Source organism: Vulpes vulpes, chromosome 3 (assembly GCF_048418805.1).
Source record: "Vulpes vulpes isolate BD-2025 chromosome 3, VulVul3, whole genome shotgun sequence".
NCBI lineage: Eukaryota > Metazoa > Chordata > Mammalia > Carnivora > Canidae > Vulpes > Vulpes vulpes.
Genome location: NC_132782.1, coordinates 144102596 through 144128757, shown reverse-complemented (window position 1 = coordinate 144128757; position 26162 = coordinate 144102596). Strand labels below are relative to the sequence as shown.

Genomic DNA, 26162 nt, shown 5'->3' with positions numbered 1-26162 from the left:
AAAAACACAAAATGACTCTTTGTAGGGATTAACATTCTTTAAACACATACCACATATTGGCAAACACACTGCAGGCCTACCACAGCTCTAACAGCTTGAGTAAGGGAAATGAGATAGTAGGGCAGCCCACAGGGGAAGGAAAAAGAAAAAGAAAAGAAAAAACAGCTGGGAGTAGATGGCTTTGCCCCTCAAGAGTATCCAGAGATGCAACAGACTGCTAAAACTCGTTACTGATGTGGGTAGTGTGAAATGACATCGCTACCTTAAAAGTCACAAGATTTCAAAAGCAGGAAAGGATCTTAGAGGGATCTGCCTAACAAAAGCCCTTGTGTGAATGTAAATAAGACATCAGAACAGGATCTAAACTCCTTCACAATGGTCCACATTCACCTGCTCTGGCCCAGCACCCCATATCACCCCATCAACTACACTCTCCTCTTGCTCATTTGGCTCAAGCTACACTGGCCTCTTACTGCTGCCTAAACAAGCCACGCTCTTCACTTGCTCTCCTTTTGCCTCTTCCTCCAGGTTATTCACAAGCTAATTCATTCTGTCCAGGTCTCTTCAAATTTACACTTGTCATCAAGACATTCTTTTATTATTCCATCTGAAATGACAGACAGGTCCCCACTCTTCTATCATTTTTCTTCAGGGGTTATTTTTTCTTCATGGCATTTATCTCTGCCTAACTTTACACCATATCTTATATGTACTTGTTCACGGCTATTCTTCTACATTAGACGATAAGCTCTATAAGGCCAAAGCGTTATATCCTCAGTTCCACACATGGCATTATTATTGAGAGCTAACATTTAAATCCTCTGAACCTTAGTTACTTCACCTGTACGGTAGAGATCACCATAATAAGCACCCTCATAGAGGGGCGGTGAGGATTAAATCAGTTAATAATACATCTGAATCATTAACTAGTTCCTACAGTTCAATAAAACGTGGTTTTTAGTCAACATTTATTTATTGAGTGCCTCACTGGCAAGTGGGACTGGGACCCAGAATTTCTACTCTAGTGCCCTTTCACTCTAAAAACATGGCAGAGAACCAAGATACATGGCCTAGCTGGGGACCCCAGAGAGAAGCCTAATCTTCTCAGCCACCCAGGGTTGAACTACATCTTCCAGATAAAATAGGATGAATTCTTCAGTCCTCTCAGGGCCCTGGAAAGATCTGGCAGGCCTCTAAGGGCCCCCATAGGCACTTACAGACACATTCAGACATTAAGTGGTGTCTCCTACTTTCCTGGAGAAAAAATATAACTCATCAAAACATTGATCATACTACCAATAAATATCTACTGAAAATCTAAGAGCCAGGCAGGCCATAGGGATACAGGTCGACATGCATGGTCTCTGTCCTCATGGTGCTAAATGTGATACTACTCTCAAAAGTCCATTTAATTGGCTACATGAAAAGTTAAAAAAAAAAAGTCATATTTTGGGGGAGGGATCATATCAACAGAAGTGTATTTTCATAAGGTTAGGAAATAAAAACATTTCAGAGCCTAAAAAAGACAATACCTCCATAATCTCCGTGAGAAAAAAAAAAACCTACTTGTTATTTGGAGACTTCCAATTCTATCCACTACACCTAGAACAACAGCTTTCAAACTGTTATTCACATTAAGAAATAGTTATTATAGCATGCCACAGTTACAACTAAAAAGGGAATTTCACAAAAGAGTATTTATCCTTACTACCTGTGAAATACTATTTTCTTAAAAAAAAAAAAAGTTCTTCATATCTCAGTATATAATTGTGTTCTGTAAGGTAACTTAAACAAAAGGGAAAAAGGGAGAAGACTGGATAAGGCATACTGTTAAGTGAGAGGCACCAAGCAAGCAAGGAAACTCTGTCTCAGGCAGGAGGCTTTGCCTAAAGCCTCACGATTACATGTCAAATCAAATTAGAATATGAAAATTCTATGCACTTGTGGTTTTGTAACTCCCGAGGCAGACTATTTCCCCATCTGCAGATCTGCCTCTATATTCTGTGCTGTGAACCTGGGCCTGTACGAAGGTTTGTAACTCCAGGAACCACACCACGCCAGAAAAACAAGACTGAAAAGCAACCCTGCACGCTTCCGCCTCCACCACCTTAGTGACGCCTGACACAAAGAGGAATATTCTTGCTCCAGAAAGTGAGTAGTGATTCTGGAGCAATCTGTCTAGGTTAAACTTTACTAACTCTATGACCTTATTAAGCAAGTTATTTAACCTGTCTGGCTAGATCTCCTCATATGAAAACAGGATAATCAACACACCTTTCTCCTAAAGCTGGGAGAATTAAATCTGCTACTATATGCTTGCTTGGCACATAGTAAGCGCTTAATTAGTATTTGCTATTATTATTAGTGCACATGACACCAGTCAAAACTTCCTCTGCCTAAACCTTAAAGCAGTGGTTTTAGGTGTCAAAGTTCCTTCAGTTCTTAGCAAATAACCTGAACACATCTCAGGAAATACAGCTGACCTACTGAATACCACTTAATACACAATGCTTTAACAAGTCTGTCTGTGTTGTCTCTTAAAGCCAATACTTCTTTGTAGGAGATGCAAGGACTACTTGCAAAAGACAGCCTTGCCCCTTCCTGCAGTCTGCAAATTAGAACGACAACACGTTATTACTACTACTACTACTATTACTACTACTACTACTACTACTACTACTACTACTACTACTACTACTACTACCTCTAGAGCCTTTTAAAGCCAAGACTATATGCTTGGAGCTGAAAAATGCAAAATAAACACATCTTTACTCAAGCAGAAAATAATCCTCTTTGCCACTTAAGTTTCTCAAAATCTCTGCCCTTGAAAAATATATTTAAGTGGATTTATTTAGTGTATTGTTTACATCAGAATTGTATCACACACAGTCCTCTTCGAAAGCTTCCAAGCTTCCAAAGCTTATACTTTATGGGATTTTTTTTAATGGACCTGAATGGTTCTCCAAAACTAATCATAGTATTATCTCTGTCTTGCTCAAAGTAGCTGTCTTGCTACAAGTTGAAGGTAGATTTCCTGGCATAGTCACTTAACATTTAATATCAACATGCCCAAATGTTAATGATTCCCTCTTCTCCCAACTAATTAATTCCAGGGTGAGAGGTTAAGCTCAAGTCCATTTCCTGTTATTCCTGATGTAATATATTTTATCAACATCATCAATCTTTAATCAATATATTACTTTAAAATCTTCATATTTCTATATTTAAAATTATATTACTTTTTTCAGTTAAAAAAATTCAAGGTATGATTTTAGTACCTCACAACATACTGAAGAACTAGTAAATAATGTTCCCTTGATTTAAAATTGGAAAAAACTCTAAAAATTAGCTGAGTATTAATACTTAATCTTAGAATATTTATATCATCTCTTTCAAGAGTTAATGATTGCCAGTGAATACAGTGATCTTCAAAAACCATCTGCTTAATTAACGTGGAGGGGGGCTTACTTTCATCAAAAAAGAATAAGAGAAAAAAAAAAAAAAAAAAGAATAAGAGTAAAATTTTTCAACCTTAGTTTTCCCATCCGGACATTAACAGTGGCCTCTTTAACCATGGTGTGTGTTGTTCTTGTAACCTAACTTAATTTAGTGTCTCAGCACACACTGAGTAAAAATATAACCATCTTTTCAGAGAGCTTCTCACGTTCAACCCATTTCCATAATACTATAGTCCTTACTCTTTTTAAAGGACAGAAAGGTAAAGCAACCCCTTAAAAAAAAATTTTTTTTTTTTTTGTTTTAACACTAGTAAAAAAAATCCAAAATCTAACCAAAAGGAAGTCACAACAAGCATTCTATAATATAAACAGACAGTATCCACATAGTTTATTTCTCACAGTTCTCCTGACAAATGAACATTATTCAAGAACATACTGTATACACAGATAAGAAGAAACATACAAAATGTTTTAAATGATGCACAACAAAATCCAGCAGTATAAAAGAATGCATGTGAACTCTTGCTCACTGCGCAGACTAAATTTAATCACTTGTTTAAATAGTAATAAAAATACAATCTTTTATGGATCTTGTGCAGACTACAAAAGAGGGAAATTATTACCATATATATGATTTTTATATTAGGCAGTTTTCTTTGATGAGTTGCACTGACAACTCCAAATACAGAGGCAGAAGGCTGTGTATTTTAAAGGAATTAATGTTGTGAATTAGAGACTTTACACAGTTACTACCACTGGCACTTTTCACCATAGTTTGTACACATCACATGATCATCTTATATAACATTACATTTAAAAAATATATCTGAGTGACAATTTTATAACATTCACACACCATGAGCTGGTTAAGGAAGCAATGCCACAGTTGCCTCCTGTAGTGCTTCGCTGTTGGTAATAAGGACAGTTCATTGTGGTTAAAAGAAATTAGACATCAATATGGTTAAGCAGCTCCGATTTACTAAAGGCCATCAGCGGCCACCACTGGGACAGTGAGTTCTTTTAAAGTGTATATCCTAGAAGCAAATACCATCATTGGTTAAAACTTTGTCTAAGAAGTCAGCTTCTGTGCCGAAACTATTTTCACAAAACTGAAAGCTACTAAACTGTTTTAATATAAATACTTTGTCTTCTCATTATCCTATTTATGACCGAGTTCTTTGAAACCTTTGGAATTTACTCTCTCTTTAATGTGTGCTCTCGTTTCCATCTCACCCATTTAAGATCACCACCTGAAAGGCTTTAGGGTGGTGATAAGAAATTCGCCAGGGAAACCCTTTGCTCACCAGGAATGTTCAGCTGCTGAACAGTGATCTAGAGTCACAACGGTGCAGAGCTGGACTTGACGAGAACACTCAGGAAGCTGTCATGCTGTGAGTGTCATTCAGGGAAAGCAGAGAATCTTTCCAAACTGTGCACATAATTCACAATGATACCATTGCTATGTGTTGAAGAGGACTAGTATATGATGTTCTCTTCCATGTCATCTGTTTGCTGGAAAGTAGTTTGGGTCAAGGTAATTATAACTGGTGCCCTGGGACACACAGTAGTCTCTGTCTAAGAATGTCTCTGACCTATAAACAGGTTCTAATTGGTGATCTTCCTTGTGAATATCTGTTTCATGTAGGCTGCAGAGAAAACACACACACACACATCATTACATGACACTGGATGCATTTTTGTCTAGACATTACAAAACTTCCTCATAGCTCTACCTATTTAAATCCATTAATCTAGCAAAATCTCTAATGGAAAGTTACTCAAGATGTGATATAATTAAAGAATATTTCTTAATTGCCTAGAACACAGTTTAATCCACCAAACGTGATCCTTTTCTAAGTAGTTTAGAAACCAAATTCACCAGTGGCTGAGAAGCTCTTTACTGGTTAAAATGTGGCACCTACAGTGAAGAAAACACTTACCAGTCTGAACAAGAATCACAGAAATCCAAAGACATTTCTGGAGGACAATCCTGGCAGTGCCACCGAACGCCCTGGATAGGTTCTATGCCACAGTTATCACACTATGGAAGTTTCAGAGAGAAAAAATATTAAACAAGATTGTTACAAAACCTTTTTTTCCTGCTGGGAAACACAAACACACAATGTGCACAGAAACATCCTCTCCTCCCTCCCCATGCACTAGACAGAACATAAAAACTTGTCAGTTAAACACAATTTCTAGCAACCTAGCAGAAATTCCATCCATTCAAGATACAAGTACAGGTGGGTGAGAGAGACATTCTAATAACTGAGGGATAACCTTCAATATGCTTTAATTTATTTTTAAAACTCTTAAAGTTTAAAAAAAATTTTTTTTAAATTCTTAAAGTTTTTAATTCCAGTACAGTTAACACACACTGTTCTATTAGTTTCAGGCATATAATATAGTGATGCAACAATTCTATACATGACTCAGTGCTCCTCCTGAGAGGTATACTTTTTTTTTAAGTTTATTATTTTTTTAAAGACTATTTATTTATTTATTTATTTATTTATTTATTTATTTATTTGAGACACAGAGATGTAGGCAGAGGGAGAAGCAGGCTCCCTACAAGAAGCCCGCTGTGGGACTTGATCCCGGATCCTGGGATCACGCCCTGAGCAGGGCAGAGGCTCAACCGCCAAGCCACCCAGGGCAGGGGTCCCTGAGAAGCATACTCTTTACTTTTTAAATTTTAAGTAAATCCCCTGCAAATCTGGATTGATTATTAATAACTGTTTACTTTAAATGGACTTCAGACCAGGGTATAATGACTGTGACTGAAAGCCATAGTTAAAACTACACAAATACATTACAGAACTACTGAACAAGCTATTGTTAGTGAACCCAGGTAAACACAAAGTCCTCTCTAAACTTTTATCAAATTACTCTTCAAAGCCTGAAGAATCCTAATACCAATGCCTATCACACAAAGAAAAGGCAGATCTAGCTCCTTCCCAGTGTGGTGGCATCGTGGTAGCCAGCAGCCTCTCCTGGGCAATTCTGAAAATCAGTCTCATTTCTAGTTGCTTTGATCATCAGGCCGACCAGAGTGGCTGACAGATTAGTAAACAAGCCACAGCTGGGTTTTACAACAAAATTTTGAGAAGTGGAGAGTTTCCTCTTGAAAGGCCAGAGATACCAATTAGGAAAATTTCTAATGGAGAAGCAGGGTTATGGAAAGACCAAGAGGAAAAAAATCATTTAATATAGTCTAACTAATGGCCATAAGAGGTTCAGCGGTATAATAATTTTAAGTTTCTGTGTATCGGTTACAGCACATATCAGTATGTTTATATATATACCGCTACCAGCAACTCTTACATAGTTCCTGGTCTCATTTTTACTTCCTCCAATCTCACCAAGTACAGTCAATTCTAAAGGCCCAAGTATTCTCAAACTTGTCAATCTGATCTCTCAATTTCCACAGCCACCAGTCAAGCCCAGGGCATTCTTAACTTTTGTCTAAATTACCAAAAGAATGTCTAACCAGTCTTCCTGCCTCCAGCCCCACCTTCTTATCCATTCTCCATGCTAAGTCCAGAATGATCTTCTCCTTCACTTAATTTTTTTCAGTTACATACATAATACATGAATACATTACTGTTTACAGAATTTAACAATATAGTAGTGAGAGATTATCCACTCTAAACTCATTGCCTTCCCAAAGACTATTAATACTAATAGTTTAAGTAATAGGAATGATTTTTATGAAATGCAAATTTCATGTTACTCTCTGATTAAACTTCTTTGGTTTTTCAACACTTCAAGGAAAGTTTAAACTGCTCAGCAAATCTCCAAGGCATCTGAATAGCCTTACTACTCTCCAGTTTGCTAGTCATACTCAGCTATTTTACTATTTTAACTTCTCTAAATTCCTTATGAGATGAAAACAGAATAAGGACAGAAACTAGGTCCATCTTGCTTACTAGTGAATCTTTAGCACTTAAGCAAAGTGCCTGGAACATAATAATGGGTATTTCAAAATTTTGTGAAATAAATGGATATACTTCTACTAGCCTGGAAGGGGAAAAGAAATTTCTGATCTATGAACAGCAACAAAGAAATAGGTCCAATGGATGAAAGGATAAAATAAAAAAGTCATGCACACAATGAAGTATTATTCAGCCACAAAAGAAAAAGAAATCCTGCCATTTGTGACAACATGGATGAGAAAGTAGAGGACATTATGCTGAGTAAAATAAACAACAGAAAGGAACAAGTGCTATACAATCTCACTTATATATGAAAACAAAAAACTCAAACTCATAGAAGCAGAGAGTAGAGTGGTGGTTGTCAGGGGTTGACAGGTGGGAGAAATGGGAAGAGGTCAGTCAAATGATACAAATTTTCAATTATAAAAGAAATAAGTTCTGGAGATCTAATGTACAGCCTGGGATTAGTAATATAGTACGGTAGACTTGGAATTTGCTGAAAAAGTACCTAAGTGTTCTCACCACACACATACAAAAAACCTAACTATGTGAAGTGCTCTTTTTGCACCTGAAAATTTTGTACACCTTAAATATATATAATTTTTGTCAGTTATATATCCGTAAAAGTGGGAGTAAGAAAAGGAAATAGACAAAAAATCTCATATTTTACCTCAAAATATCTGTATGTTTGTATTCTTCCCACTGAATCATAAACCTATTAACATAGTATCTATAGCACACTACAGTTAAATGAACAGTACTAGAGCTAAACTTACTTTTATCTGTGTGCTGGAAGTCTGGATTTTAAAGCTTCAGAAACTACCTTAAATCTTTTATCACCCTTTCAAAAACTGAATAAATGATAGAATTTACCTTGAAGCCCACATGTTGTACAAATCCACTTTCAGCTTGCATCTGCTGGAGTTTCTGCTTCTTTAACTTTTTAAACTGTAATAGTTCCTTATATTCAGGTAAATTCCTATACATGATAGGAATACTTTCTTCGTCCTAATAAAAAATAAAAGAGAAAACGAAAATGTTTGATAATTAAAATGAACTAAGTGTAAGAAATACTGACACAGAATATTTTCCTATTAACAAAATATTTTTCTCTTGTAAGATACCTCACCTTATAGGGCTCACAGAAAATAAGTGGCTGCTTTTATGAATATTTTAGACTAATACTTTTGGAGGGCTTCTGCTTTTTTTTTTTTTTAAGATGTATGTATGTATGTATGTATGTATGTATGTATGTATGTATGTATGTATTTGAGGGGTAGAGGGGCACAGAGAGAGGGAAAGACAGTCTCAAGCAGGCTGCACACAGCACAGAGGCTGCGGTGGGGCTCGATCTCACAAACCTGAGATCACGACCTGAGCTGAGACCAAGAGTTGGCCACTTAGTTGACTGTGCCACCCAGGCACCCTGGAGGACTTCTGAATTCACTAGTAATACTGAGTTATGGTAGACCATCTAACAAAGTACCAGGGGATGACTCCCACCTCTGCTGTACATTAATGCAGGCTCAACCCCATCCCAACACATTCATGGCTACTTGAGATACTCTTTACAATCTATTTCTACTGATCTCCAGGAAGCTTCTCTTCTCTGAAAGATTTTTATACTTCCTCAAGTAAATATAACATTTTCTTAACCATGAGCAAATTCCAACCTCTGCTCTGTGGTCCAATGACCAAGGCAGTACATTCCTGTCTTACCCGAGAGGATAAAGTAAATCACAATTATTTAGAAGAGAGTACAAAAAATGAATACTAAAAACTACATAAATATATGAAATTTCTACATAAATCACTAACTGCTTCAGACTTATTCTCCCAATTTATTTGTGCTCTGCCATCAATGATCTATTTCTTCCCTTAGCTACCTCATGACTGATCCCATGGTCACTAATTTCCAGTGTTCCTAAAAGCATCTCCAATTCATGGACCCCATCCACATTCTATCAATTCCGGTGCAGACAATTCCTTCCATTCCTCCTGTTCCTCATGTTAGGTACTATTAACTACAATGTTGCTTTTATGTCAAGGAAACTGCTATTTACAGATACTGTAACATTTACTCAAGGTCTCACAATTAGTTGCAAAGTCCTGATTTGAACCCAGAGTTTTCTAAATATTTAACTCCTTACACACTCAGCAACCTAAGGCCTAAATTTAAGAGTTTTTCATAATTTTTCACTATCTTATATCTAATCCAACGAAATCTGTCAGTATTTAATACTTTCTAAAATCGTTCGAATCAGTCCTCTCTATAGTATCTATCACTCCTTCCTCAGGCCCCCACCAGGACTTAAAATCTCCAAATGGCTTCTTGACTGTCTACAGAATGAAGTTCAAAGTCTTCAGCTAACAAAAGAGTCCTTACAATCTCATACTTCACCTACCTTATCTCACACTCTCTTTCACCCATTTCTAATTCTTGTCAACTAGAGATGTTAAATTATAGCCATTGCCTTCCTATGTTAGCACGGAGGATGATAATGTAAGTAATGTAGTAAATATGTTAACACTAATAAATATGTGACCTAACTAAATAATGGAGTAAGAAATTTTATGATGAAATTTATTAAGTTCAGATTTTTAAGCAAATACAGAGTAAAAACTCTGCCAAGTCCTTTAATTTTCATTTTAGGGCTAAGGATACTACTAACTTTGGTCAATAAGACTTAAGAAAAGTTAAATCACCTCAACCATCATGATGGCTACTATCAAAAGAGAAAACAAACAAACAAACAAACAGAAAAAAACGAGTATTGGCAAGGATGCAGAGAAACCGAAACCCTTGTGCACTGTTGGTAAATATGTTAAATGTTGTGGACACTACAGAAAATAGTATGGCGTTTCCTCAAAACTTAAACGTGAAATTAACACATGGACCCAGCAATTCCACTTCTGGGTTTATACCCAAAAGAACTGAATGCAGGGACTCGAAGAGATGCTTGTACACCTATGTTCATGGCATTATTCACAACAACCTAGTGTCCACTGACAGATGAACGAATAAACAAAAAGTAGTATATATCCCTACCATGAAATATCATTCAGCCTTAAAAAGGAAGGAAATAGTGACACATGTTACAAGATGGATGAAACCTGAATACGTTAAGTGCTAGAAGTTGGTCAAGAAAGGACAAAACCTTCATGATTCTACTTATATGAGGTACAGGAGTAGCCAAATTCACAGAGACAAAGTTAAACTGGTAGTTGCCAGGGGCTGGAAGGAGGAGGCAATGGGGAGATGCTGTTAAATGGTTCTGAGTTTGTTTCCCAAGAAGTGAAGAGTTCTGGAGACTAGCTGCACAAAAATGTGAATACACTTAACACTACTGAACTATACACTTAAAACTAATTAAAATGGTAAACTTTATGTATGTATTTATCACAATTAAAAATTTTTACAAAACACCCATAAACAGAGTTCCTTGTTATAATCATTTTTTAAGTTTAAAGGGGAAATACTATGACTAATTTCGAAAGAGACTAAAATGTGTATAGATTTTAAAACTGTATGGAAGTACATACATGAAGTCATATTCTCTCTAGATATTGCTCTTTTGAAAAGAGAAATTGAAATCTATACATTTTACCACTAGTGGCTTCATAAATATACATTTGAATAACTATTTCAAAATAATCAGAATGATTTAAACTGGTGCTCATTTAAAAATAAATCAAACCAAAAGTTAAATTCAATCTACTACATATATTCATCTACTTCTCATCTGGCTAAATTTTTTCATCCTTCAATTGCCAACTCGACTACCACTTCTTTAGAGTTCTTCCACTTAAACTCCAAATCAAAATTCAGTACTTCTTCTTTTTAAGTAGGCACCACACTGGGCCTACATGGGACTTGAACTCACAACCCTGAGCTTACAACCTGAGCTAAGATCAAGAGTCTGATGCTTAATCAACTGCATCACCAAGGTGCCCCTCAATCATTTAAAAAATAAGAAAAATCAGGGTGCCTGGGTTGCTGAATTGGGTGTCTACCTTCAGCTTCGGTCATGGTCCCAGAACCGGTTCTCAGATCAAGCCCTGCATCAGGCTCCCTGCTTAGCAGAGAATCTGCCTCACTGTCTCCCTCTAAGGATCCTTGCCCCCCTGCTTGTGCTCTCTCTCTCAAATAAATAGATAAAATCTTAAAAAAAAAAAAAAAAAAAAAGAATTAAGCAGTTATACGGCCTTTTTCATATGTACCTTAGGGTAATCAAACAGTTGAAGGAGAGGGGGTTATTTTACAGAACAGTCTATCAAATAAATTTAAAAAATGAAAAAAAATCACTATTTTGTAACATCTAATGAATTAATGAATCCCAGTAACAATCAATGGCTACTATGTAAAAACAAACAAACAAACAAAAAAACCTAACCAACCAACAAAAAAAGGACAATCACACTGATATATAAGTACACATGAACTAGACCTGCCCACCCTAACAAACAAATGTGGGTGGTGCAGTCCGTCAAGTGTCTGACTCTTGGTTTTGGCTCAGGTCGTGATCTCAGGGTTGTAAGATTGAGCCCTAAAGTCAGGCTCCATGCCCAGCGTGGAGTCTGCTTAAGAATCGCTCTCACTCCCCCTCTGTCCCTATACCCTGTGTTGCACTCTCTCTCAAATAAATAAATCTTTAAAAAAAAAAAAAAAAAAAAAACAGAAACAAGTATGAATCTGGTCAATTATCTAGACCTCTTATCAATTTACAGAAAATTCAGGGAACAGAAATATAGAATAATTGACATCAAGGAGAGGCAAACAAAATACACATGTGGTAAATTCTAATCCAGTTTTTCAACAAAAAAGTTCTAAGAGGAGAAAAGGGGGTGGAGAGGGAAGGAGGAAATATATTTCAATTCTTGACTGGGGGAATGTGAACTGAGTGCATATTTGCATAGAGAATTATCTTTTTGTAACATGATAATAATACTCTGTAATGTCTGGGACTTGCTCCAAAATAATCCAGGATGGAGCTGAGGTGGGTAATAAGTACAGGTGAAAATAAGATTGCAACAAGCTGATAATTACTGAAGTTGGGGGATAGGTACCTGTGGGTTCATTATACCACTCTATTTTTGCATGTTTTAAAATTTTATTTTATTAATATAGTATCTATAGAATGCATTACACTATTCTATCTTTGCATGTTTTAAAATTTCTTTTTTACATGTTAATGTACATAGTGATATATATTATGAATATACAACATTTTTTTTGAATATACAACAATTTAACAATATATTGTTTTTGCTTTAACAATATATTGTTTTTAAAAAGCCCATAAATTTGACTGGTTAATTAAGAGAAACCAACATTCTCTGAAGAGAATAATATAAAATTTCAGGTGCTCTCATTCTGTGTCCTGATCTATATAATACATAGATAAATAAATAGGTATATACATTTTTATATAAATAGGTAACTTACTGAAGCCTCTTCAATAGCAGTGTTCATGTGGCTATGAAAACAGGATCGGTCATCATCTTCATCCATATATACTGGTGGTTCATGGGAAGTCATGAAAGTGGAAGGTTTAAAGAGATGCTTATTAAGGGGGTGCTGTCGTCTGCTTGTTGAAGACTAAGTGAGAAAACAAATTTTTAATTGGGACAATGGAAAACCATTAAAAGAATCAAAGATAATCAAATATAACAATTGTTTCCTCTAGCTCTATCTATTAAAAGGATTTCGGCTCTACCCTTCAAGCATAGTCTTATGTGTTTTTTCTAGATTATCTAGATTTTTAAAGCACAACTAGATTAAAAAAAATGTAGGGGGAATACCCCAACACCAGTACCATGGATCACACGCTATCTAGCTTGTATTTGGATCCCCCACAATGACCACACTCTTTTCAAATGCTAAACACTCCTCTTACAGTCCTCTCATAGAAGTTCAGGGAGGATGAAGTAGCGTAAGCCAGATATAAACAACCAAGTAAAAACAGAACAAAACAAACTTCCACAACATGATGAATGTCTAAAAATACTATCTAACACTGGTGGACTGCTTACTGTATGTCAGTGTCATTTAATCCCCACATTCCTACAAAGTAGTTACTATCACCTCTCATTTAAAGATGGAGGTTAAGTTTCTTGTTCAGGGTGCTGCAGCTAGATAGTGGTAAGACCAAGATTACAAACTAAGCCTGTGTGGGACCAAAGCCTTAACTCTCAAACCACCTGTAGAGACTGCCTCTCTTCATAGACAGTAGAGCCACAAAGGATAATCTCAGCTACAAGCAGAACCATCATTTCATCTGTTTTAAGAATCAAGGCAACGGGGGATCCCTGGGTGGCTCAGTGGTTTGGCGCCTGCCTTTGGTCCAGGGCGCGATCCTGGAGTCCTGGGGTCGAGTCCCGCATCAGGCTCCCAGCATGGAGCCTGCTTCTCCCTCGGCCTGTGTCTCTGCCTCTCTCTCTCTCTCCCTCCCTCTCTCTCTCTCTATCATGAATAAATAAATAAAATCTTTAAAAAAAAAAAAAAGATTCAAGGTAACAGTGGCAAGGAATCACTCTATCTGTGCCTGGGCTACATCTCTAGAGTCAAAATGCTAACTTAAAATTCAGTGCACACTGTTGGGGATTTACCCCAAAGATTCAGATGCAATGAAACGTCGGGACACCTGCACCCCGATGTTTCTATCAGCAATGGCCACAATAGCCAAACTGTGGAAGGAGCCTCGGTGTCCATCGAAAGATGAATGGATAAAGAAGATGTGGTTTATGTATACAATGGAATATTACTCAGCAATTAGAAACGACAAATACCCACCATTTGCTTCAACGTGAATGGAACTGGAGGGTATTATGCTGAGTGAAATAAGTCAATCGGAGAAGGACAAACAGTGTATGTTCTCATTCATTTGGGGAATATAAATAATAGTGAAAGGGAATATAAAGGAAGGGAAAAGAAATGTTGGGAAATATCAGGAAGGGAGACAGAACATAAAGACTCCTAACTCGGGGAAACGAACTAGGGGTGGTGGAAGTGGAGGAGGGCGGGTGTTGGAGGGGAATGGGTGACGGGCACTGAGGTGGACACTTGACGGGATGAGCACTGGGTGTTTTTCTGTATGTTGGTAAATTGAACACCAATAAAAATTAATTAAAAAAAAATTCAGTGCACATAAAGGAGGGAACACATTTAGGTTTCTTTAGGATTCCTGTTATCATTACTAGTCTTAACTATGAAAATATAAGGTACCCAATACACCTAAAGTTAACTTGGAAATTAACCATTAAAATTAGAGCTGTTAAATTAAGTATCAAGGTACCAACATTCCAAAGTTATAGGATGAACTCCACATATTTGATATAAGTAATGCTATATTTAGGAGTAGGGGTGGAGGATATTAAAAATATTCAAATCAACTGACAAAACAAGCTTCCAAAGCACGGTAAAATGACTAAAAATAAAACTTGTAAGACATAGAGCTTTACAAATAATATATTTTTTAAAGATTTTATTTATTTATTCATGAGAGACACAGAGAGAGAGAGGCAGAGACACAGGCAGACGGAGAAGCAGGCTCCACTCAGGGAGCCCGATGTGGGACTTGATCCTGGGACTCCAGGATCATGCCCCCCGGCCGAAGGTAGGCACTAAACCACTGAGCCACCCTGGGATCCCCAAGTAATATTCTTAATGTAAAATTATGTAAAACAATAAGGAAGCTTCAATAAGGAAGGGTAACAGCATCAGATACATACTCTTAGCTTCTTTTTTTTTTTTTTTTTTTAATTTTTATTTATGATAGTCAGAGAGAGAGAGAGAGAGAGAGAGAGAGGCAGAGACACAGGCAGAGGGAGAAGCAGGCTCCATGCACCGGGAGCCTGACGTGGGATTCGATCCCGGGTCTCCAAGATCGCGCCCTGGGCCAAAGGCAGGTGCTAAACCGCTGTGCCACTCAGGGTTCCCTACTCTTAGCTTCTTATCTGAAGAATGGCAGTGATGGTGGAGAGGAAATGTCAGGATGATTTACGAAGGAAATGAAAGAGGCCAATTTTGTGCTTTATTTTTTGCAATTAAAGCAAAAAATTGGCTACAATATGATGCAGTGGTTTACATAGGAAAGAGGTAACAGCTTTTTCAGCAAAGAACAGTGGAAAAGGCTTGGGATTAGAATCAAGAGGTCAATGATTCTCAGACTTATGACGGGACAACTGACTCCATTTACCTTAAGGCTTAGCTTTTTATTTTTAAGACTGTATTTTTAAGTAATCTCTATACTAACATGGGGCTCCAACTCACAATCCTGAGATCAAGTCACATGCTCTATCTACTAAACCAGTCAGGTCTCCCAAGGCCTAGTTTTCTCATCTATAAAAAATGCTGCAGGGGCGCCTGGGTGGCTCAGTCAGTTAAGTGTCCGACTCTTGCTTTCAGCTCAGGTCATGATCTCAGGGTCGTGGGATCGAGCTCTGTATTGGGCTCTGTTCCAGGCATAGAGCCTGCTTGGGATCCTCTCTCCCTCTGCCCTACCCACTCTTTATCCCTCTCTGCCTGAACAAAAAAAGGCTGCATTGATCCAGAGCATTTAATAAGAATAAAAGCTAGCTATCAATATTATTACCAGTAAAGTAAAAATGATAATACTAAACTACACTTCTAGAATTGTGGTGAGGCTTAAATAATATATTTTAATAAACATTCCTATTTTCGGGTTTATGTAGCATATCTAAAAACAGAAATTGATTGTGTCTATTGAAGACTCACTCTAAAACTTTTAATATCACAAAGGCCTTTCTGATGTACATTCAATCTAAATCTTTCAAGCAGCACCCATTCACAGAAGCTAACCTTCTCCTAAGAAAATAGCAAACACAAAGATCATTCAATTTCACTGAACAGCAACAACGGAATCCTATCGTTATAACAAAATGCTTATAGTAAGTTGGATTTTAAAAATAAGACAATTTTGTTCTGATAAATGTATGCATTTTTACATATACCAATTCTGACTTTGATAAGTTTAAGATCTAAAGTTTACTTTCTCCATTTTCTTTTTACCTTTTTGGAGTATATATATAAGTTTGGTGTTCTTCCTGGGACTGGAATGCCAGCTTTAGTTAGTTTTATGAAATATTTCTGCACTCGGCTGGCAACCTAAGGAAACACAAAAGCCATTTAACATTATTACGAGACATGCAATACTTGAATGGTTTTTTTATTTTTTTGAATGTTTTTTTTTTTAATTAAAATATACCTGTGTATCTTAACGGATGCTAACAATTTAAAATTTATCAGAAAACCTAGAAGTAATTTTAAACTGCCAACAAGCACACTTATATTTTAAAACCTGAACAAAAAAAATAAAAATAGAAATAAAATATAAAAAATAAAAAATAAAAAAAAATAAAAAAATAAAACCTGGACAAAAAAAATCGTTAAAATAAAGGAAATGTGTTTGACTCCAAAGCTAAACACATATTTTCAACTAGTGAATGCTCATGCTTATAGCATTAAAAACATATCTATTAATATCAATGGTAATCTGAAGAAGAAAACTGCTAGGTTTTCTTTTTTTAAATAAAAAAAGATAACCAGAGAATACTTAAGTAGGTCACAAATCTATTAGCATAGTCTAACCAAAAAGTACACAACTTGGCGCACTCACTAAACATTCAAAAAGACACCAAACTAAATACATTACATCCTTATTTTTTAGTAATGATCTGAAGCAGAATTAATTATGTCAAGTTGTTTCTGAACTCAACATAAAATATACTATGTTAAAAACAAAACAAAAACCCACATACTATAGCACTGTGTAGGTAAATATGATGTAACAGATTTGCTGATGTCAGCTGCCATTATCTTTCATTAAAAAACTACTAAAAAAACATGCTAGCAATACAGGGCTGTCTCCTCAATCACCTGTTTTGCTGTCCTATTGCCCAATTCATCTGCTATCTTCTGCCAGCGTCGAGATTCTACTTCTTCAGGAGGGTATTTCAGGAGTAGCTGTTCAAGCTTTTTCTAAGACAAACCGAAAACCAAATTTTAAAAAGTTTAATATTGAGTTTCATAAACAGATGCACTTACATAAATGAATAAATACATTTGCACCTCCTTTTAAACTATAATATTCCCTTCCAACTTTGGAGGTTAGGTCACTAACAATCCTCATGGTAGGAAAAATTCTCCTAAGGAACTCAAGACTTTACAGGAAAAATGAGATTAGAGAATAAACCTACGGAAAACCTTATAAAGATTTCCTATTCACTTAAGTAAAAATACAGCACCAAAAATTTTTTGATTAATTAATTATGCTTTACACATCTTAATGATTTCCATTGACCATTTTTTCTTGGTAGACTATGGTTGGGCTTGCCCCTATAGATTTGACAAAAATGTCATTTGGATTCAGATAGAATACATAAAAGAGACTTTTCCTTTCTTTGGGTGGTCTTCCAAATTCTTATCTATACCCTAAAACTGTCCCACAGTTTTTTTTTTTTTTTTAAGATTTATTTATTCATGAGGGACATAGAGAGAGAGGCAGAGACATAGGCAGAAGGAGAAGCAGGCTCCCCGTGGGGAGCCCAATGTGGGATAATCCCAGATCCCAGGATCATGTCCTGACCTGAAGGCAGACACTCAACCACTGAGCCATCCAGGTGTCCCTGTCTCACAGTAAAGATGCAGAATAATCTGGATGCTGGAAATGAAGATTTCCTAAAGCTTTTCATTATAGCTATGGGATTAATTCTCATATCAAATAGAGATTTGTCTCAAAACTTACCTAAGAACAATCCTAGCCATATGCCAAATCGTAACAGAATACTCTGGCATGGCTTTGTCAGCTCCCCTCCGTAACAAAAACAGGAATTCACTTTGAGGCACTGCTTTACTTGGCCCTAGGTTTTTCTCTCTCAAAGCTGCATTACAAACACTTTATTCCACCCATTTCACTATCTTTTTCAATCCCCTTCCCATAACCCAGATTCCTTCTCTAAAAATCATCCCCAAACTAGATTTCATATATTCTCAAAATCCAAAATGCTTAAGAGTGCAAAAAGAAGTATACAGAATCAAGTTAGTATTTTAAATTCATGGTTAAAAGGGATCATATACAATATACATTTTATATTGTATAAATAATACATAATTAATAGAGAGTGTCTAATACTGACTCTAATCTGAGCCTTTTTTTAAACACACAATTTAGAAATATTACCTGTTCTTCCACAGTCCACAGCTGATTGAATGTTTCAGGTTTGGTATCATCACAAAGGCGTCCTCTTATCATCTGCATATAAAACAGTGCTTTTGTCAAAAATAATAAAGACTACCATTTGATATAGCTAAGTAATATACATATTGTGGAATTTTTTATTAATTTCAAAATATTGAAGTAAACTTATTTAATGTATAATTTTATTGTTCACAACAAGTTTTCACATTCCTTTATTTCATTTGGTTTTATACTCCTAGCAACCCTGTAATACAGATGACAGCAACCTCATTTGAAAGAAAAGGAAATGTTACTTTTCCATTCTGAACCCACATGTCTATTAAGGTTCATCTAACTACTAGTGGCAAGGCCAAGAGTCAAATCCTGGTTAAATTACACTGCACGAATCTGGTATTTTTAGAATAAAGGGTACATGTCATACACAGTACTGGACATGTTACATGTACTACTCATTTAATCCTCACACAACTCTACAGCACAGGTAATATTAATATTTCATATAAAAGGAAACTTCAGCTCGGAGGCTTTTTTTTTAATTTTTTTTTTATTTATTTATGATAGTCACACAGAGAGAGAGAGAGAGGCAGAGACACAGGCAGAGGGAGAAGCAGGCTCCATGCACCAGGAGCCCGACGTGGGATTCGATCCCGGGTCTCCAGGATCGCGCCCTGGGGAGGCGCCAAACCATTGAGCCACCCAGGGATCCCCTTGGAGGCTTTTTAAAAAGATTTTACTTATTTATTCATGAGAGACACAGAGAGAGACAGACAGAAACATAGGCAGAGGGAGAGATAGGCTCCCTACAGGGAGCCTGATGCAGGACTCGATCCCTGGACCCCAAGATCACAACCTGAGCCAAAGGCAGACGCTCAATCACTGAGCCACCCAGGCATCCCTTGGAGGCTTTAATATAAATGACATATGACATTCCACAGCTAGTAAGCGATAGAGCTGGGATTCCAATCCAGGTTTCTCTTAACTCTAAAGTTAATGTCCCCACTATCATCAGTAAAATACTCCTTAAATTTTAAGAATACAAACCAGGAAATGTTAAAATATTTTGTCTACAGTTCAAATTTTCCTGCTCCAAAGCTTTATATTGTTTACCTGAGGACGACTGTTTGAGCCTTCAGGACCATCACTCAAAGGCAACATAGAATATGAAAGGGACTCTCCATCCTTCTTAGGATCTAAAGGACTTTTTGGTCTAGCAGGTAAACCTACTAAAAAGAAGACCATGTATAGGATTATTAAAGCAAGACTGCCAGATACTTCTCTATTTAAATTTTTACCATCTAATTTCTTACCTTTATCGAAAACTAACTTAACTCTCCTAGTATGTCTTTTACGATTTTTAAATTCTCTTTCAAAGTTCCCAAGGCTATTGGTATATTGGTCCCATACAATCTCCGGCAACTGAACAACTCTCTGTGGATACGGAAGTCCTATATCAGCCTGAGAGAAAATAAAACAAAGTGACAGTCTAAATTTAATTCAAAAAATTATCTACTAAGCCAAATTTTCAGAGGACTCCAAAACCAAGTTATCATCAACTGGACGTTTCTAATCACTGTTTGAATCCAAGAGCCAATAAACTTAAGATAATACAGTCTAAACATTAAGTAGTAAAGTGATAGCAAAGTAGAGGAAGAATGAATCTAATAAGACAAGCGTTACTTTTAGATAGAACTCTAAAGCTGAGCTTTATCACTAATACACTTTAAATATAAATAGCAAAGAAAGGTTTCTATCTTTAACAACAGTGTCTGAAAGGTGTTCAATTGCAAAAGATGAGGCTTGACACATAGAATTCATTTTAAGTGTACCCCCATGTTCATGACTTACTCATAAAACAATGAATTATTTTCACAATATAATTTTTAGCACATACACAAAAAATTATGACACCCTGAGAATCAAAACTACATGTTTAATCTACTTGGAATTCAGTTACTTAACCAACCCCTTTTAGAGAAGTCATTAGTTGTTATAATTATTAAAACCAGATCATTATAATCAATATCTTTTGATAGGGATTTGGGTTACAGAGGTGTATGTTTTTTGTCCAGAACTCACAGAATGGTACAAATAGAACTTGTAAATTTCACTGTATGGAAATCTCACCTTAAAAATGTTTTAAAAAAGAATTTTAGTTAGTAATATGCATTCTGAAGTGTTCTGGTGTAATGTGTTCATGTCTGCAACTTTAAAATTCATTCTTGAAATAAGATGGAATGATGAAGGATTGATTCACACATGATAAAGCAAATATAGCAAAATTTTAATTGTAGAATCTAAGGGTGAATATGAGTGTGTTAACTATACAATACTTCCAATTCTTCTGTGTACTTGACATTTTCCATAGTAAAATGTTGAGAAAAACAACAGGTCATAAACTGTCAAACTGGCAAGCAAAATCCAGTTTGACTGTTTACCGAGAATTCTTAATTTTTATTTTGCTTATGATATATTACATTATCACCATCATCATAATAATACAAATTAATCTAAGGCTCAATTTTCACATAGAGTGTCTTTAAAAATAATGACAGTAATATCAAAGGAAGCTTACAAGCCATAAATGTTCCTTGCATTCTATATACCAATATATACCACAAGTTTCCTTAATTTCAATTGGGAGTTTTTAAATATCCACTAAAACAGATCACAGGTTAACAACTTAACTAGTACAGTAAACCTAAAGAAATAGGTAAATTAAGTACAGATGGCACCCAATTTACAACTATTCAACTTCAAATTTTGAATTTTTCCCAAGGCAGTGATAAGTAGTCCAATATCATGCTGCTGGGCAATAACAGCGAACCATAGGTCCCAGTTAGCCATGGGATCACAAGGCTAAAAAATCTAGACACTGACTGCTATTCTGTACCCATACAACCATCCCCTTTTAACTTTCAATGTCATATTTAGTAAATTACATGAGATATCCAATACTTTATTATAAAATAGGCTTTGTGTTAGATAATTTTGCCCAACTGTAGGCTAATGTAAGTGTTCTGAGAACCTTTATGGAACCTCAGATTAGGTTAAGCTATGCTGTTCAGTAGGTTAGGTATGTTAAATAAATTTTGACATGATATTTTCAACTTAAAATGCGTTTATCAGAACACAACTCCATTGCTAAGTCAAAATATCTGTATACATAACACACACATACACACACACACACACACACACACACACACACACACAGAAAACTCAAACTTCTAAATTAAATCCAGGAGAAAAATTTCTTTCCAAGGAATCTAAATTTTTCATGATTACTAAGTATCTGGATTTAATGTAATTTTGTGCATTTTGATTAAAAATTGTTAAGATGGTCAATATCACATCTCTATTACTGAGATAAAGTGAAAAGAAATTCAGTTCTTTTCTTTTCTTTTTTTTTTTTTTTATGATAGTCACAGAGAGAGAGAGAGAGGCAGAGACACAGGCGGAGGAAGAAGCAGGCTCCATGCACCGGGAGCCTGATGTGGGATTCGACCCCGGGTCTCCAGGATCGCGCCCTGGGCCAAAGGCAGGCGCCAAACCGCTGTGCCACCCAGGGATCCCAGAAATTCAGTTCTAAACTAAACCTGGAAATGGAAAACTGGCAAATAACCAACTACATACAAATCTAGTAAATAAGCCTCAATGCATCTTTCTGACTACTAGGGAACATGAATAAAGCAAGATCAAGGTTAATAATTTTTTTACTAATATTTACTTTTCTATAGCCATCTGTTTTAGTTGAATCAGTTGTAAGTAACCACTATAAGTACTATATCTTTTTGCAATAGAAATGTTTAATAAGGGGAGGTGGGCCGGGGGGATGGGGTGAGTGGGTGACGGGCACTGAGGGGGCACTTGACGGGATGAGCACTGGGTGTTATTCTATATGCTGGCAAATCAAACTCCAATAAAAAAATATACAAAAAAAGAGAGAAATGATTAATAATGGCAATGCAGAATCAATAAACACCTACGTGAACTCACTGTACAAAGAATAGGATCCATAAAGTTTAGGAGTTTTAAAAAATTAATATATAAGTTCTATATTCATTATGATATTCAATGTCCTAGAGCATGGAGAGAAAAGTAATGACTGCCAAGTAAATAATATGGCTAGAAAAACCCAAATAATAATACAACTAAATGAAAAAAGTCTGCAGGGCTGTTCGTTTCAACATTGGTAGAACACTTTTGTGACTCATTAAAAACTGGTAACTAATAACTATACTAAAGTTGGTATACTCTACAGGCACTATGTGGAGAGTTATAAAAGTACCTCAAAACTAAACTAGTTAATAAATCCTGAGGTACTTTTTCTTTTTTGCTTTACTAATCCTGAACTTGTCAAAGAAGAAGGAAAACCCTCTTTTTCTTTTAACCTAAGATGGAAAGGTAACAGGAAAAGATCCTAAAAATGGCTAGTGAATGGAACATCAAATTCCTAAAATAAATATCTAATTAGAGCTCCCACCTATTTTCATTGGAGTATATTTTGTGTGTTGAGGTGGGGGTAGGGGCATGATAGTTAGTTGTAGAAGTGGAAAAAAATTAAAGACTTAAAAAAGTATATATCCATATTAAAAGAATAAATCAAGTTATTACCAAATATATCTCAATAAATCTTAAAAAGTACTCAATATATACCTTCTTCTGGAGTTTCTCCACAAATCCAATGGGATTTTTTAGTGCTTCTTTCTGGTGTTTGCCTAAACTTTCAAGGTCCTGGACTGCTTGAGAACGTTGAGCCTCGAGTACAGCAATCGTCTGTAACAGTCTCTGATAACTACAGAGACAAAGAAAAATACCTCACTAAAATTTTCTAGTAACAACAATAAATAAAAACTGAGTTCAAGCCATGATCTACTATTAAGCCACACAGTCTTTATAAAGTTACCTGAAAGAGTTTAGTAAAACATATTACTGGGAATAAATGAGGTCTTCCTGAGTTACGAAGTACCTAGTCAGAAAATATCAGTTAGAGAAAGCAAAGCCTTATTTCCCCATCTTAAGTTTTTAATTCTTGAACCTGAACAAGTACAGAAAATAAGAAGGCATCTTGACTTTCCAACAAAGTCATTAAGAAACTGCTAAATAAAAAAATAAAACAAAAGGTTTTAGCACTAGGAGGGATCAGCAAATTCAGTCCCTCTTTTGTATTCTGTTGGAATAAGGAATCCGAGGCACATTTTCTTGCTCAGAGTTACAGCAAACTGTCAAATTAAGACATGATTTTAGGTGTCATGGCTCTCATTCTCTATTATACTTCCATTCTACAGGAAGCTTACTTTCCAAGCAATTCTTAAGTATTGAACATCCTTAAAGAAGAACGGCCTTAAAGATACTTACTCCCTACCTGCAAAGGTCTGTTTAGCACAACATAATACTTTTACCCACACAAACCTACTATCTGTCATTATCCTGAAATCTCACTAGGGTACATGTATACTAGTTAATTCTCTTCCTATCTCTTCTCTCTTTTTTGTTCAGATTGTCCTGCCTAATGTCTTATTTTCAAATACCAATACACATATGAAAATATGTTAGCTCCAAAGTCCTGACTGTTCAAATACACTTTGCAAAAAGAGTAAAAAACAACTCATTCCAACTTGGCTTCAAAATAAGTGGTTAGGTCGTATAAGTAAAACAAAATTTTTCTTTATGGCTTCAAATAAATTTTACTCCATTTCCAATTAGACTGTAAACTCCATAAAGGCAAACACATCTGAGAAGTTCATTGTTTTGTTCATCCCGTGTGCAGCACACTTCCCAGCATAGAGATGATCAATAAATATTTCTGAATGAACAAATGAATAGATCGATGTCTTGCACAATCAAAAAGTATAGTGAATCTTTTAAGTTCAAGAGTCAGCAAACCAGCAGAAATCTCAAAGGTAAGACAACACAATTTTGAGGTTCACAGCCATGGCGTAATTGCAACGTAGCATTCTTTATCAGGATACTTCTCTAGCCCCCTGCCTAAAACATACTTACTCTTGTTCTTGAAATGTTTATGATAAACATTAAAGTAAGAACTAATAACACTGAAGGGGGTAAGACTCCTCTCAAGCTAGAGATACTTCATTTCAAAGTCAGAACTGAATTGGAAAGCAAGAACCAAACTAAGTCACTCCTGGATTAAGTCTAAACTCACTTCCGTGAGGCCCCCATTTGCTGTTAAGTGTATGGCGCATACAAACCCTGCCCATACTGGCTGTTTTCGTGAGGCAGGCTCCCCGAGGCTCAGCCTTAGTGTGATGGTAGTGAGCCGAGTTCTAGAACCTATCCAAACTCTCTACAGTACTCTTAACTGCCATACTTTACCTCCAGAACCTCTTCCCCACTAGTGAATAACCAAAGACTTGTCATGGTGTCTCTATACTATGACTGATCTCTGTTTTAAGCAAGAGTTAAATACTTCTGTATCATCAACATAAAAATGACTATGAGTCTATTAAACTTTCAGCAAAGTGCTGAAAGCACAGTAACAATTAATAACGAACAAGAACAGAGTTTTGGAAAAAGTAAACACAAGCTTGAAAAAAGTGCTATAGTCAATTACTGACGCTGGGAAGAAGGGCCTCTCTCTGAAACCAATACCTTGTAACAATTTTTACAATTTGTACTTAAATTATTCCAACAGAGATGACAAAGTATAACTCTTCAAACTCTATTTGCTTCTCTTTAATCAAAATAAAATGATTACTGAATTAAAGTCCTAAAATAAATACTAGTAAAACAAAGTCCAGAATGAGTGAAAACACTGTAAGAAAATAGTAAACTCAAGTCTTCTCGACTAGCTAATTTGAATTATTTTCTAGAGTACTCAGAGATTTTACCAGTTAGATTACCACATATATTCCTATGCAGAAATGGAAGGAATAATAAAAAACTAGGTGACACCTAAAAAAAAGCAGTACGATACAAACAAATCTATTTTCGATCCCACCTACCCATCCACTTCACCTCCAAAAGCAAACTACTAGAAACTGATCCAAACATCAGTCAAGGCAAGATTCATTTGCTCATTAATTTGGTAACTGTTTACAAGAGAACAAGGTATGATCCTAAAAGCTCTAATAATTACCAAAGCCAATCAGGCATGGACCTTATGTATAACAGGGGAGCTACAATTACACCAGAGAAGGAGAAAACTGTATGGAAGCAAATGGACAGGATTGGCCACGTTACTGGGGATAGAGATTAGGTATGTGAGGTCCATCATAGCAGTCTGTCTACTTTTTTGTATGTTTCAAATTCCCCACGATGAATTAAAAAAAGAAAATTTCAACTTTAATTCAAATTAATGGAGGAAATAACAACTGTACTCTTCCTAGGCTGGTCAGATCACACCTGCTACTGTGTTCAGCTCTGCTTTAAGAGAGACAAACGGGTTCATGAAGAGATAAGGTGGACGACAAAGTATGTAAGCAGAAATAACAATAGTATCTAATATTTACTGAATGTATACTATAAGCCAGACATTGTATTTTAAGTATAACAACACATAAATTTACAAGATAGGTACCATTATCACTATT

General features: G+C 35.9%; 1 protein-coding gene across 13 annotated transcripts in view; it reads right to left on the bottom strand.

The window, feature by feature from the left end:
- Positions 1-3818: 3818 nt before the first annotated feature.
- The window catches only part of ZZZ3 (zinc finger ZZ-type containing 3), a 100303-nt gene continuing 77959 nt past the window's right edge, over positions 3819-26162 (bottom strand). For 7 of the 13 annotated variants that reach the window (XM_072754833.1, XM_072754832.1, XM_072754834.1 and 4 more), the window contains 10 exons: positions 23269-23407; positions 19920-20067; positions 19720-19835; positions 18595-18666; positions 17292-17393; positions 16425-16520; positions 12840-12992; positions 8267-8401; positions 5399-5499; positions 3819-5104 (listed from right to left, as the gene is read on the bottom strand). In XM_072754833.1, the coding sequence (XP_072610934.1) occupies positions 4960-5104; positions 5399-5499; positions 8267-8401; positions 12840-12992; positions 16425-16520; positions 17292-17393; positions 18595-18666; positions 19720-19835; positions 19920-20067; positions 23269-23407 (1207 nt within the window). In that variant the 3' untranslated portion in view covers positions 3819-4959. The remainder of the gene's footprint in view (positions 5105-5398; positions 5500-8266; positions 8402-12839; positions 12993-16424; positions 16521-17291; positions 17394-18594; positions 18667-19719; positions 19836-19919; positions 20068-23268; positions 23408-26162) is intronic. The other 6 variants (XM_072754840.1, XM_072754838.1, XM_072754842.1 and 3 more) reach the window with 1 other exon arrangement.